General features: G+C 55.6%; 5 protein-coding genes across 6 annotated transcripts; 1 reads left to right on the top strand and 4 right to left on the bottom strand.

Moving 5' to 3' along the window:
- Positions 1-14: 14 nt before the first annotated feature.
- KRP23_7183 (uncharacterized protein) lies at positions 15-692 on the bottom strand (the record flags this gene model as incomplete). The annotated part of the gene is made up of 1 exon (XM_067892465.1): positions 15-692. One exon carries the CDS (start codon positions 690-692, stop codon positions 15-17), a length of 678 nt encoding a protein of 225 aa, XP_067744343.1.
- Positions 693-2,032: 1,340 nt separating this feature from the next.
- Positions 2,033-2,713, top strand: KRP23_7182 (uncharacterized protein; the record flags this gene model as incomplete). 2 transcript variants are annotated; one of them, XM_067892464.1, is made up of 1 exon in its annotated part: positions 2,033-2,713. In XM_067892464.1, one exon carries the CDS (start codon positions 2,033-2,035, stop codon positions 2,711-2,713), a length of 681 nt encoding a protein of 226 aa, XP_067744342.1. The 2 variants fall into 2 exon arrangements, with proteins under 2 accessions (XP_067744342.1, XP_067744341.1); XM_067892463.1 differs by having other exon boundaries at positions 2,174-2,713.
- A 439-nt stretch (positions 2,714-3,152) lies between these two features.
- On the bottom strand, positions 3,153-5,984 carry KRP23_7181 (Phospholipase A-2-activating protein; the record flags this gene model as incomplete). The annotated part of the gene is made up of 7 exons (XM_067892462.1): positions 3,153-3,287; positions 3,368-3,524; positions 3,605-4,071; positions 4,139-4,225; positions 4,311-4,646; positions 4,723-5,823; positions 5,934-5,984. The coding sequence occupies 7 exons, from the start codon at positions 5,982-5,984 to the stop codon at positions 3,153-3,155; spliced, it is 2,334 nt and encodes a 777-aa protein (XP_067744340.1).
- A 97-nt stretch (positions 5,985-6,081) lies between these two features.
- On the bottom strand, positions 6,082-8,220 carry KRP23_7180 (Glucan 1,3-beta-glucosidase; the record flags this gene model as incomplete). Its single annotated transcript, XM_067892461.1, has 1 exon — positions 6,082-8,220. The coding sequence occupies one exon, from the start codon at positions 8,218-8,220 to the stop codon at positions 6,082-6,084; it is 2,139 nt and encodes a 712-aa protein (XP_067744339.1).
- A 946-nt stretch (positions 8,221-9,166) lies between these two features.
- KRP23_7179 (Glucan 1,3-beta-glucosidase BGL2) lies at positions 9,167-12,236 on the bottom strand (the record flags this gene model as incomplete). Its single annotated transcript, XM_067892460.1, has 2 exons — positions 9,167-10,442; positions 11,446-12,236. The coding sequence occupies 2 exons, from the start codon at positions 12,234-12,236 to the stop codon at positions 9,167-9,169; spliced, it is 2,067 nt and encodes a 688-aa protein (XP_067744338.1).
- Between the last annotated feature and the right edge of the window lie 2,471 nt (positions 12,237-14,707).

Here is a 14,707-nt window from a genome sequence, read left to right as displayed (position 1 = left end):
TTGCGCTCCAGACGTTAGTGCAGCAATTCGCGGAGACGTAGCACCAGATCCAGGCAGCGTGCGGACTGTTCCTCGATAGGATTCGGTTCCATTCCTACGGTACCCTGCACCAAAATGGAGCGAGAGGTTCGACGTTCCAGTAGCTGTGCGAGTCGATCCTCTGTAGCGCTTCCTGCTCGTCCGACACTCACCCTCTTCTCAAGACGAGGCGGACTCATGGAGCCCAACCGCGAAGCAGCTTTCGTATCACCCCCTACAGTATCCGGTTCTTGTGGCAGCAAGTACAGCTTGACTTCACGTAGCTCCCACGTCTCCCAGAGCGGCGACGGTTGCGAGAGGTACACACACAAGCTGTCGAACACGTGCGGGTTCCAGCTCACGGGCAGCTCGTCAAGCTTGACGAGCTGCCAGTTCTGCGCATCGTCTTCGCAGTGCACGTGTTGCATGAGCGGGTAGGCGGCAGCCAGCTCTGTGCTTGATCCGTCGGCGTTCACTTGCACGATCCTCATCCAGGCCACGTAGAAGTTGCGGAACACGAGGCAGCAACGATACGGCAGCTTGCGGGGTGTCAACAGGGACAACTTGAAGCCGACACTGCCCGTAGCATTGACGCTGGGGTTCACGGACTTGGTAGCGGGCGGAAGCGAAGGTTGCGCTGGCAGGTGGGAGACCTGGATGGGAAGCTCCGTCATTTTTGCAAGCTGAAGTGGATGCTACACGCGAAGAGACGCGACGTTTCGTTGGACCAATCAGAAGGCGGTATTTGGAGAAAGTTATACATGGGTACGAAACGTGGCGCCTTGTAGCCATGTTACACAAAGGCAATCTCAATCAAGATACTTCCGCCGCTTGATTCAAGCAGCTTGATAGAGTTACCTCACTGGTACGACAAGCAAAAAATATCGTGGTGCAGCGAGGTATCGAGCGGAAAAGTTGAGGGCGGTTTTGCAGCATCCACTCCGGTGCTCGACCCGGGTATGAGTTGACCAACCGTTGTTCGCAATACATGTGAGAAGCAACTGGGGGTGGGCGGGGTCCGCTCAGCCTGCCCGGTTCCTCTCCGTCTCACCAGCCCACATCCGGTTTGACGGTTATGACTTCTAGTAAGTGCAAGAGTTCTCAGACGGTTGAATAAGGTGGAGAATCGCGAAGGTGAGGTGTTGCAAGGAGCCACGTGACAGACGAAAAACTGCAGGAGTTCCGGGCGCAATAATTGGTCGCAGTCTGTCAAACACTGCAAGTGACGGCGAAAATCCCAAGAATACGTGCATCGAGGAGTACGACTTACTTTCGAGTCGAGATCGACCACACTTATCCTCCTTATCGCCTGCATTTAGCTGCTCGGGGCCTATACACCAATTCGCTGTGAACTAAGCTCCATACACGCAGCTCAGACTCAGAGCTAATAAGATAGCAAACGGCATTCTGCGCTGTCCAGCAAAAATACCGCCCTATTGTTATCGGAGTCACTCTGGCATCTTGGGCTCCGAGCACGTGAGACCAAATGGAGACACGTCGATCCCAAATGGGGGCCCCAACCACTGAAGCCAGCACCGAAGTTTGACGACTTTATAACCACGAGATGCAAAGGATCGTCGAAGTCCGCAGTAGCTCGCACCTTGGGCCTCTCATTCCAGGGCTGTCCCGCCAGCGAAACGCCGGCAGTGCTGATGCTTTAACGCATGACAATCTGCCCCGACAGCCAGGCTTGGTCCTGAAGAATACGAGGCGAAACTCGCGTGATTGCGCTGCGTCAGCGCTTATGTTACTCGACAGGCTCCGAGTCTCAAACAGGCCTGCCGTTTACCGGGGCCAGGGTCCGGTCCAGAAGCATGGGCTCGAGTTGGCGTGGAAAATGCCCGACTAAAACGCCAGTCCCCCTTCGCACCGCTCAGCCGTTATGGAGCCATTTAAAAGGCAAGTTCCCTGCGAAATACGATAGCGTTTTTGCAGATGCAGCTTTCCCGTGCAGCTCTTCCTCATTCTGCAAGACGCGCTCCAGCGTTCAAGTGCCTCCAGTCTCTCGTTGCGAATGAGTCTCGACAAGCGGCCGCTGGACGTGAGCGATGGCGAGGAGGAGGAGGAGCTCATGTTCGCCTTCGAGGAGCACGTCGCCTCCCCGCGCGGGTTCTACTCAATCGACGGCGTGGCCTTCGAGCGGCCGGCTCACCCCATGGCCGCCATCCTCGCTCGCCTCGACGCCAAGAAGCGCAGCCGGCAGGAGGACGACGTGGAGGAGCCTGAAGCGCTCGACGCCGAAGACCTGACGGAGCAGAAACCAGTCGCCGTCAGTCGCAAGCGCAAGACGTTCGATCTCCCCAGCGTCCCTGTGCGGGTCATCCGCCCCGTGGCTAAGCGGTTCAAGTCCGACGCGCACGAGCGCTCCATGACGGCCCCCGCGTGCCTCATGGGGAGGCTGTCACTGCACCGGACGAGGGAACAGCAGGAGGACATTCCCGAGCTGGAGAACGAGACCGACAAGGGCCCAACGGGGTTTCGCTCGGCCTCTATTGACATCCCCGACAGTTTCTACCCCATCCCGTGCCCTGGAGACGCCGCAGTCGGACGGGACCGAGCCCAGTCGTTCTCCAGCTCGTCCTCGTCCAAGTCCGGCCTCTTCTGCCGCCGCAGTCTGGACGTGGCGTCCCCCCTGCGCGTGCACTTCAACGACCTGGAGCTCCACTCGTCGACCGGGAGCTACACGGGCTCGTGAGGGGCAAGACCGTCGACGTCTTCACTTGTACTACCAACCAAATTACAAAAATCTTCGACATCATGCAGAACGCGACGCACCAAGCTGAGCAGGCCACGTCCAGTCCAGTCCACTCAATCTTTATCGTCCAGGGGCAGACCATAAAAACAAGCGGCAACACTCCAAGCAGTGGAGCTCGTTTGCCAGCACACGCATCTATCTATCTACCCTACTCAGCACGTCAGCAAGAAGAGGCAAGCAGCCCCACCCACCGCAGCGCGGTGGACACCCACCAGTACACCCGATGGGCCATTTATTTTGCTCTATTTTGCATGAAGAGAAAGTAAAAACTAAAACACTGGAAACACTCCGTGGAGGTGACTTGCACCCCACTCACCCACACAACCCAATGCCGTCGTCTTCCATTGCTTTTACGAGACTCGTTGAGGGCAAAAGAATCTTAGGCAAGAAGCTGCTGCAGTTCTGCAAGACACTCTTGTACCGCCGGCGAGGTCGCTTCGCTGGCTTTCGCCGCCGTGAAGATGGCAACGTGGACGCCCGCCGCTTCCTTAGCCTTTGCGTCGCCACTTAGTGCCTGCAGCAAGATGAAATATCCACCGAGTTAGACAAGCACAGACATCGCAGATGAAATGCTCAACTGACACCGAAACGTACCAGCGTGCCGATAGCCACCAGCGAGCGCAGGATCGTGTCGTCGCCCAACTCCTGGACTGTGTATGCGCCGTTGAGCAGGTCAGCAGCCAACGAGACCACTACGACCTGGTCATCAGCCGTTAGCGAGCCAGGTGAGGCTGCCTGTACTCGCGCGAAGCTACACGAATGAATCAAACCCACGGTCAGATCATGTATATGTTGCCTGTCGCCACAGCACCGCAAAGTACCAATACTTACTTGAGAAGAACGGTCGAGAGGCTAAGTGCCACCAACTTGTGATGGAAGGCCTGGAACGACGGCAATTTGCCAAGCACCTCGGTCTTATGGGCCAGCATAGCCTTGCGTGGCGCGTCGTGCAGGAACATGTTAGCGAGCACGCGCAGCGATAGCATGCGGGTTGCCACGGGAATTGCGTCGTCACCCTCCTTGGGGGCTGTCTGCAATCCCAAACTCAGCACCTTTGTAACGAGCGTGTCCAAACCAACTTCACCCAGGGCACTCGGACCCTGCGGATGTACCACCACAAGCCGGAGGAGATCAAGCGTCGGGAAGGCGAATTTAGCGGGCCACTTATCAAGCACATCTCCCAATGCAGTCATCTCGAGAGCAGCAAACGTGCTGGAGTGGTAAAAAGCCGTATCCTGCACTGTATGCACAATCTGCTCCAGGGCAATCAGCTGCGAGTCGATGAGAGCAGTTGCCTCCTAAAAGAACACAATCAACGAATGTTAGATATTGCACTCATGATATCTGCTGAAATCGCGAACGTACCCCAGTCTCCTTCATCTTGTCGTTGAACTGACGTAGCGTGCTCATGAGCTTCGAGATCTTAGTCGTTTCGAAGGTGTTGTACCCAGCCTAGTTTATGGACAGCGACAACAACGACATAATCTTATGGTCAGACACGGACAGTTAGATCAGCGGTAATGATGTAAGAACGTACCACCGGAAAGTACTTGAACCGTGGCGCGATGGCAGCAGGCTCACTGGAAGCAGTGCCACTTGGAGCCGAATTCACACTATCGGTATTTCCCAACACAGGTGGACGGTACTCACCAGCACGCTGCGTGATATAATCGGCGATTTCACGCAGATATGCCTGGTCCAACGTGTGCTTGTCGATAAATTCTTGTGCCACCGTGAATGGGTTTTGGCCCTGGTTGTAGCCGATCTCAAGCTTCTTCACACCGCCAGGAAGTTCAATCTCGACTGGGATCACCATGTCATACGCTTCGCCATCGATCACACCGCCACCGCCAGTACCAGTAACTTCGCCAATCTACACCCACACATCCATAATGCACCTTATTAAAATATCAATTCACACCGCAGGAGTTCCACACGAAGCAACTCACGTCGATCCAAGTTCGCGAAGGTCCGCTCCACTGGCACGCCCACGCCTTCGTACCGCGACGGAACATTTGAATCTGACCGTCCGAGTTTCCATTCACGCTAGCACGCTGGTCGTAGTCTGGAAGTGACTCGATCTCTACGCCACTAGGGCCACGCTGCTTTGCAATACGAGCTTCCTCGACTGCAGCTTGAAACGAAGCTACCGCGTCCGGGTCCACACGCGCAGCATCATGTGTGAACACACGCATGACCTTGTCGTCACAACCCGTGGCGAAGTCTCCATTGGGCAGTGCAGCAACGCACCAAAGTCCTCCCGGGTGTTCAACCGTCTGGATAAGAACTCCTTCCGGAGACCACACCCGAGCCGTGCAGTCTTCACTGGCAGACACCACGAACCCGTTGCCCAACACACAAACGCCGAGCACAAAGCCCGGCTTGCCTTCAGCGTTCAACGGGTGCTCCATACTCGCCACCACCGTTCCATCCAGCGTTCGCAGCTTGATAGATCCGTCGTTGGAGCAGCTCACGAATCCAATGTCCGGCATCAGCGCGAGCTGGCGGATGGGACCTTGGTGGTCTGCCAGCGTCTTGGTTAACGCGAGCGTGTTCTTGGCCCAGAACCGCAGCTTAAAGTCCGCGACGCTGTTGCCCACCTGCTGCCCTGTAGATCCCGTGACCAGCGATCCGTCGGGCAGGCCAAGCACGCACACGCCGTTCTCGTGGCCAGGTAGGACATGCATGCACTGCTGCGTCTCGAGGTTCCAGACACGCGCTGTGCCATCCCAACTACCGGAGAGCAGCAGCTTGCCGTCCGTCGACGTGGCGAGGGAGATGACGCCGCCCTCGTGGCCTCTCAGCAGCCCCACGCGCTGCCCCTGGGCGTCGAAGAGCCGCACGTTCTTGTCCATGCTGCCGGTGGCAAAGCCCCCGCCCTTGAGAGCCACGCTGGCCGTGACCCAGTGCTCGTGGTCGAAAATGGTAGCGCTTTCCATGGCCACGAAGCTGTTGAGTGCAGAGCTGGAGTCGCGCAGCCAGACACGCGCTACGGAGTCCATGGCGCCGGTAACGAGAAGGTCATTAGAGAGGGAAGAGATGCAGCGCACCTAAAAGAGGATTACGAAGCGTACAGAGCGAGATACGAGACGGGAAGAGCGTGAGCAGGTAGAGAAGATGGTAGAGACGAAGGTGGGAATTCTTGCAAGAGAATACGCACCGCGCCCTCGTGCCCACGCAGCTCGCAGTTGACGTCGTACGAGGCCGCCATTTTGCGATTGAAGGGGAAGATTGACAATGTGGGACGTTGCTACTTCGACTAAGTGCGAGTTGAAGTGAAAAGGCAAAATCTTTGAGCAATTTATTTACTAAGCAGTGTCAATACGGATGCGCTGCGTGTTGTCGCCCGAGTTGCAGCTCTTGAGCTGCAAGAGCTTGTTGGTGAGGTTGTCGAAGGCGAGACAGAAGCCCGTGTGTGTGGCGTGCTTGATCATCTGGTTAGCAGCGTCGTAGTTCCACTTCTGGTTGCCCTCGGTGGCTTTGCACGCATACGTGTGCACGCGGCCGCCCTCCTTGGCTTCGTACGCGTCCAGACACTGCGCGTTGATCTTGGAGGTGAGGTGGTTCGCGTTGGCGTCCCAGAACCAGTGTTGCGCCGACGTGCCTGTCGCTCGGGCACCCACGATCGTGTCTTGCGACGTCGGCTGCAAGAACGCGTCGTTCGCATTGGAGTTGTACACGGTGGCGGCAATGGCAGACGCCGAGACCACACGCCACACCTGGTTGTTGTTGTTTAGGTGGCAGCCCCAGAGCTGCAGCTTTCCTGCGCCATTGTTGGCCGCGAGGTCGGCGTCCAAGCAGAAGCCAGAGTGGGTCAAGTGCCTCAACTGGTTTGTGTTCGAGTCGAGGGTCCAGCGCTGGTTGGCCTCGTTCGCATTGCACGCGTACACGTGAACGATGCCACCGTCCCAAGGCTGATATGCGTCCAGGCACATGTTGCTGTCCTTCGCCTTCATGAGGTGCGAGTTGGAATCGTAAACCCACTGAGAACCGGCGACGTTGCTGCCGCCGAAACCAATTGCAACATTGCCGCCGTTGCGCACGAGCTGTGCAAACGGCTTCGAGGACTCCATCGTGTAGAAGCGCACAGATCCATCCGAGAACGTCCATCCGTCGGAAATGGCGTTGGGGTCCATGGCACCCCACTGTTGATTCGCGTTGTTCGGCGAACATCCATACAGCTGCAGCTTGTTCCCCTGCCCAGCGTCCTGGTCGAGACAGAAACCCTGGTACTTTACGTGCTTGAGCTGGCCAGTCGAGCTGTCGTACGTCCACTTCTGGTTAGCCTCGTCGTCGATGCAGCGGTACACGTGAACGATGCCACCGTTCCAGCCCTGGTACGCGTCCAAACACCGGTCGCTACTCTTCGAGCGCACCTGCTGCGTGTATGAATCGAAGAACCACACTTGCTGCTCCTGCACCAACCAGTCCGCCGACTTGCTCGACATGTACACGTTACCGCTGTCTTCGGAGAGCATGAGCTTGGTACCTGCGTTACGAAGCACTCGTGGGTCCTTCCAGCCGATCGCCAAGCCCTGGAAGTTGCTCTTCATCGTGTCGTCCTCCTGGAACACGCCGAAGTCGGCCTCCACTTCCTTGCCGCCGTTGGTCACGCGCCACTTGGAGTCGAACGCGACGTACCAGTAGTAGTCGAAGTTGTGCGAGCGAGCCATCTGGAAGAAGTCAAAGAAGAACTTGGCCTGGTTTTCAGGAGAAGCGACACCGGCAGAAGGGTCCGAGCCGCCCGAGCTCCAACCCGTCTCCGAGATCACGATCTTCTTGCCCTTGTTCGCAGCGAGTACACGCAGGTTCTTCAGGCGGTCCAACGTGATAGCGGCACCCTCGTTCACGTCGGCACGCTCCCAGAAAGAGAACTGGTTCACGGAGACGTAGTCCACCGCATCGACAAGCTGGGGGTTAGCGTTGTAGATGTCAATAACATCGGCAATAGTCACGGGTGTGTTCTTGCCGCGACCGCGGATATAGTCACGGATCTCCTTCATGTAACTAATGGCGGTGCTGGCCGTGATCTCCTTGCGGTATATGGTTTCGCTGCCGACGTGGAGGCCGATAACATTGTTGTCGTAAAGCCCCTTGTCAATGAGTCCGGCCAGCTTAGCCTTCTCCTGCAGCAGGTAGTCGTGGCTGTTCGTCGTCCAAATGCCAAGGTGCACCTGAAGACCAGCATTCTTGGCGGCCGGGAGCACGACCTCAGCCTGGTTGCAGTCCACCAGCGAGTAGATGCGGACCTTGTCGGTGACGCCCTTGAGCGCGTACATGTCCTTCTGCACCTCGGACGCAGTCTTGCACTTGGAGCTGTCAGGAGCCCAGTCCGGACCCTTGCGGGAGTTGTAGTTGACACCGGGCATCTTGACGTTGAGGGCATCGGCGCTGCCCGAGAGCACGAGCACGACAGAGGCGACGAGGGTGGGCAGGAAGAGCTTCATTGCGAAGATACTAGACGGTCAATGCTGGATGGGCCAACAGTTATCAGGCAAGACACGCGAGGAAAATTAAAAAATGAGTTCCATTAGCAGGCGGATAGATTTGGCGCTAATGGCATAGAGGTGATTGGTATCCTGCCGTCCGTTGCAGCTCTCGTCTAGTGGCAGATTGTCATGCCTAGCCAGCTGGCGTTGCTCTGACCCTCCAACAGCAAAACGGTAACAGCAAACTGAATTCGCAATACAATGCAGGACTTTCGCTTTCGGACGACGAAACGCCGACGTTCGACATTCACACCACTAGCGTCCTTCGACTCGAAGTTCGAGCGATCGTTCCTGACGTCTTTAGGATAGCCTGTCCTTGATACTAGTACATGACCACTCGGATTCAATCGCGAAAATGCTACAATGTCGCTGAAGTGACTCAAAGGGAACTCTTTGTGGTGTACGGCTGGGTACTTTTTTGTCAGAGCTGGACCATGGCTCGTGTCGTCACTACGTCTGAAAGTTGGCAAAGGACAGGTAGACTGGTCGTACAGATTGCCTCTATGGCATGCAGTGAAGCGTAGCGAGTCTGTCGACATCCAAATGACCAACCTCTTTTTCAGTGAGCGAGACAATGCCGTCGACTAATAACAACACGGACTGGCGGAGCTAAAACTATCCGTGAGCCTCACTAATACATTTTGAGGATCACTGTCCAGGCCCTGACCAACACTTTTCTTAAGGACAACGGCTTGCTCTGACAGGCAAACGCCTGCACATACGACTGCAACCGATTAAGATGGGGGATACACCCCTGTGACGAGGCTTAGCGGATAGGCAACACGAGTTATCACGTGCGTGGAGTGCTCAAAATTTAGAAATGCCATCAGCGCTCACGTTACAGATCTGAACCGCGCATCGGACTCCAACGCGACTTGCACGAGCAAGTCTACACCAACTACACTCAAATGTTAGCGGGGTTGATCACGCTCCACTGCTGGTTCGGGTTGTTCGGTGAGCATCCGTACAGCTGCAGCTTGTTGTTCTGGGCAGGGTCCGTGTCAAGGCAGAAACCCTGGTGCTTCACGTGCTTCAACTTACCAGTCGAGCTCTCGAGCGTCCATTTTTGGTTGGCCTCATTGTTCATGCAGCGGTACACGTGAACGATGCCACCGTTCCAGCCCTGGTACGCGTCCAAACACCGGTCGCTGCTCTTCGAGCGCACCTGCTGCGTGTATGAATCGAAGAACCACACTTGCTGCTCCTGCACCAACCAGTCCGCCGACTTGCTCGACATGTACACGTTACCGCTGTCTTCGGAGAGCATGAGCTTGGTACCTGCGTTACGAAGCACTCGTGGGTCCTTCCAGCCGATCGCCAAGCCCTGGAAGTTGCTCTTCATCGTGTCGTCCTCCTGGAACACGCCGAAGTCGGCCTCCACTTCCTTGCCGCCGTTGGTCACGCGCCACTTGGAGTCGAACGCGACGTACCAGTAGTAGTCGAAGTTGTGCGAGCGAGCCATCTGGAAGAAGTCAAAGAAGAACTTGGCCTGGTTTTCAGGAGAAGCGACACCGGCAGAAGGGTCCGAGCCGCCCGAGCTCCAACCCGTCTCCGAGATCACGATCTTCTTGCCCTTGTTCGCAGCGAGTACACGCAGGTTCTTCAGGCGGTCCAACGTGATAGCGGCACCCTCGTTCACGTCGGCACGCTCCCAGAAAGAGAACTGGTTCACGGAGACGTAGTCCACCGCATCGACAAGCTGGGGGTTAGCGTTGTAGATGTCAATAACATCGGCAATAGTCACGGGTGTGTTCTTGCCGCGACCGCGGATATAGTCGCGGATCTCCTTCATGTAACTAATGGCGGTGCTGGCCGTGATCTCCTTGCGGTATATGGTTTCGCTGCCGACGTGGAGGCCGATAACATTGTTGTCGTAAAGCCCCTTGTCAATGAGTCCGGCCAGCTTAGCCTTCTCCTGCAGCAGGTAGTCGTGGCTGTTCGTCGTCCAAATGCCAAGGTGCACCTGAAGACCAGCATTCTTGGCGGCCGGGAGCACGACCTCAGCCTGGTTGCAGTCCACCAGCGAGTAGATGCGGACCTTGTCGGTGACGCCCTTGAGCGCGTACATGTCCTTCTGCACCTCGGACGCAGTCTTGCACTTGGAGCTGTCAGGAGCCCAGTCCGGACCCTTGCGGGAGTTGTAGTTGACACCGGGCATCTTGACGTTGAGGGCATCGGCGCTGCCGAGAGCACGAGCACGACAGAGGCGACGAGGGTGGGCAGGAAGAGCTTCATCGTGGATGTACTAGTCAGATAGCGTTGCTAGTTGTGGGGTAATTGTCCGCAGGTTCGGGTAGTGTGAGTGCTCGGTGTCCAGCCGGGAAAATTGGAAGTGAGAGTTGGAGTGTGCCAAGTGGCACGAACTGCGGTTGGTGCCTTGGTGCCAGTGGTAGAGGAGTTTTGTGCTGTCGTATGTTGCTAACGCTATGCTACAAACCGCCTTGCTTTGTCTTTGCCACTCTCTAACAGCAAAACGATCGACAGACTGAATTCTTCACCAACGTTACGAAACCTAGATATCCCCTCAGAAGCAGCATTTTAACATGGCGTTTGCCCACTACGTACAGCCCAAGCGTCCTAAAACGACCATTTCTGTCGTGGAGCTTCGTCCAGGTGGCGAAATGCCTGACGCCGCCTTTATCCTAGGCTGGGACTTAGTGACAGGATATTTTGCAGAATTGGGTCATCCGCTCGTTGCCAGGTTGCCAGATTCACAACTTCAACGCCCTCCCTGCTGACGAACGCAAGCACTCTATCGAGCGTACCAGTCCTGCATGTATCAAGCTGCTATTTGCATGTAAATGGATACCGAATATAAGTGAGCACATTGCCGACCAAGGGATTCAACCTCAGAAACTCAAGTAAGTCAGCATTTGTCTGCGGTAGGACAGGGAACACCAAGCTCAAGTGCATTTGCCGGGCAAACAAACAACGGCAACCGCACGTATTGGAAATGAGCTCGTTACAGGTTTATTTGGCATGAATGAACTGAACTGTGCATGGATTCACCAACACGAGTGCACGAGCGAGTCTACTGTACATCAACTATTATAGCTGCTATTACGCTCAAATGTTGCCGGGGTCAATAAAGCTCCAATGTTGGTTCGAGTTGTTCGGCGAACATCCATACAGCTGCAGCTTGTTCCCCTGCCCGCGTCCTGGTCGAGACAGAAACCCTGGTACTTTACGTGCTTGAGCTGGCCAGTCGAGCTGTCGTACGTCCACTTCTGGTTAGCCTCGTCGTCGATGCAGCGGTACACGTGAACGATGCCACCGTTCCAGCCCTGGTACGCGTCCAAACACCGGTCGCTACTCTTCGAGCGCACCTGCTGCGTGTATGAATCGAAGAACCACACTTGCTGCTCCTGCACCAACCAGTCCGCCGACTTGACGGACATGTACACATTGCCACCGTTCTCGGACAACAGCCGCTTCGTACCAACATTGCGAATGGCACGAGGGTCCATCCAACCGATGGTCATGCCCTGGAAGTTGCTCTTCATCGTGTCGTCCTCCTGGAACACGCCGAAGTCGGCCTCCACTTCCTTGCCGCCGTTGGTCACGCGCCACTTGGAGTCGAACGCGACGTACCAGTAGTAGTCGAAGTTGTGCGAGCGAGCCATCTGGAAGAAGTCAAAGAAGAACTTGGCCTGGTTTTCAGGAGAAGCGACACCGGCAGAAGGGTCCGAGCCGCCCGAGCTCCAACCCGTCTCCGAGATCACGATCTTCTTGCCCTTGTTCGCAGCGAGTACACGCAGGTTCTTCAGGCGGTCCAACGTGATAGCGGCACCCTCGTTCACGTCGGCACGCTCCCAGAAAGAGAACTGGTTCACGGAGACGTAGTCCACCGCATCGACAAGCTGGGGGTTAGCGTTGTAGATGTCAATAACATCGGCAATAGTCACGGGTGTGTTCTTGCCGCGACCGCGGATATAGTCGCGGATCTTCTTTTCACCTGACATCGATGCAAACATTGCAGTAAGGATAGATATGCACTTGCTTAGTATCTACTTTTGTTAACAAAGTGTTGTCTAGTTTGATACGGTTCCGTGCGGACCTGCAGTGGTTAATGCATATGTAAATAGAAAGCTTGTGAAAGTAAGGTAGTGCTCAGTAGTTTTGTTCTCCTGCGTAGGAGGGAATGGCCGTCGAAAAGTGGCCACTCGGACGTTAGTCCTGAAAAGGTACCCTGTAGCAAAACTCAGAGCTCTTACGTAAGACTTGACTGAAATAGGCAGGTCTCGCAATTCGCTGCTAGCTCAGAAGCAAATCCTACATAGAACCCTACCCTGCCCTTCTTAGGACCTACCTTTTGAGATCAGATTGGTAATTATACAAGCAATACATGTATTTTGATTAAAAATCACGGCTTTGCGTGGAGCAGAGGTTGCTTTTCTGGAATGAGCAGCTGCCGTGTTAGTTTGATATTTGCGAGAAGACCGCTATAGTGGTGGTGTAGCGTGTGGAAAATCGAAGAACTTTTCCCTCTAACCACAGAGGTCACGTGTGACGGGAGTCTTGCGCTTGAGGAAGTGCTAGGAGTATACAAACTCCAAGTGAACGGCGGTCACTTGTTCCCGGTCTTGGGGAACGGTTGACTTAGACAACGTAGTTTATAGACTGATATATTTATAGTTAGTTACCTAGAGATAGTCTTGCAATACAATTCCTAAGTCAACTTTAGTTTATCCTATATGTTTTAAGTATGGGTGGCTGTGGACCACCACCACGTGTCAGTGGTGTTGGGTACACCATGTACCCAACTTGGAAGAGTGACGGGCACTCTTCATGTAACCCCGTTACATCCTCCCCCACTTAGACTCGATCTTATCGACCAATCGGGGCGAGCGGGAAGTTTCTCTTACTTCCTCGCTCAGTCGATAACCATCGACAAGAGGCCGAGCGTTTCCGCTTGCGCTCTCCGCCTCTTCCGGAGCACTGGGGCATTCCCAAACGTGCTCCCTGGCCTCCACGTCGGCCTGGCAAGATGCCCCAGAGGAAGACACCTCGCGACGCGAAAGCGTCCAGGACTAAGCCCGCGAGGGCGAAGTCTAAATCGGCCAAGCCTCGCGGCAAGGCCTCTGCGTTGGGGGAAGCCGTTGATGCGGCTTCCCAGGCGATTAATTCGCCTGGTGACGCGTCCGTATCCGCGTCTGCGAACACGCGCTCGCGACGCCGTGGTTCGCCCGATGTACCGTCCAAACTCTCGGTTTGTACATCGGGACCGAAGTCCCGGGTCGCCGAGCGACCTTGAGCACTGCTTCTCTCCTGGAGTAGTCTCACACAACGAATGTGACGCGCCAAGTCACAAAGGCGCGTCTGAGGACGTGTCCTCGGTCCATGGGGACCTGAAAGGAGATGGGGACAACGTGTCCAAGTCTCCTGCGGACACTGTGTCCGCGAATGACAGCTTCGCGGGTGGACAGAAGGACGGCGACGCTAAGGCAGCGTCACCAGCCAAGCGCTTGACGCTCGGCGAGGGTCTTCAGCGAGCCCGTGACGCCAAGGCCAAAGAGGCTGGGTCGAAGAAGCGAATCGCTTCTCTGTCCCCTCCTAAGGGCCGGACTAGGGGGCTTGATGTTATCAAGTCCCTGTTTGACTCCTCGGAGTCAAACTCGGAGGATGAAGAGAGACAGGTACATGTCCCGGAGGAGGTCGCTAATGCGCTGGACGAGCAGCAGGAACGCCTCCAGGAAGCCCGGATGCGCCAGTGCCTCCCGCCTCCGGCGCCGCGGCCAACTCCTGGCGGGGGTGCTTCAGGAGAGAGGGAGTCCAAGCACCCCAGGGGCTACTTCCCGCCCGATGAGAATACGGGTTCTCCGTTGTTCCTTGAGAGGATCGGCGCCCCTCGTGGCCTCATTGGAGGCCCCACCTCCCGAGGCGCGTATGAGCGCGACTTGATCCAAAAGGTGGACATGTTCACCGAGGATATTGAGGCCACTCGGTGCGTCCTCCTGGCTCCGCAGCGGATGCCGCTCAAGGAGTTCACCACCCTTCGCAAGAAGGGTGAGAACAGGGGTGGTCTCCACCCGGTGTGGAGTTACCCTTGGGTCCAACCCGAGAACACTTACACCGTGGCTGTAGCGGGACTACACATTCGGTTCACCTCCTACCTTAGTGCAACATGCACTAAGGGATACATTCAGGTTGACCACCACATGGTGGTCCACATTCATAGCAAAAGGCATATGACTGGTAGAAAGTAACACCTTTCTACAATGAGAGGCATTCAATAGATAGGGGTTCTGCCATCCATCCAATGGCAGAACCTCTCATTAGAAATATCAGTTTAGGAGGAAACCCCATTTACAATCAATACAGTTCTCATTTAGCACCAAAACTATCGTTCGGTCCCTTTGTCTTAGTTTAAGTATACTTGCGGATACAAGTATATTGAATCTAAGTTAAATACTCCTACGCTTCCTCATACACGTGCGCACACGTG

The sequence above is a fragment of the Phytophthora ramorum genome, assembly GCF_020800215.1.
Source record: "Phytophthora ramorum isolate Pr-102 chromosome Unknown Phyram_PR-102_s0006, whole genome shotgun sequence".
Classification (NCBI taxonomy): domain Eukaryota; phylum Oomycota; class Peronosporomycetes; order Peronosporales; family Peronosporaceae; genus Phytophthora; species Phytophthora ramorum.
The sequence above is the reverse complement of the archived record's forward strand: the minus strand, read 5'-3'. Positions and strand labels throughout refer to the sequence as shown.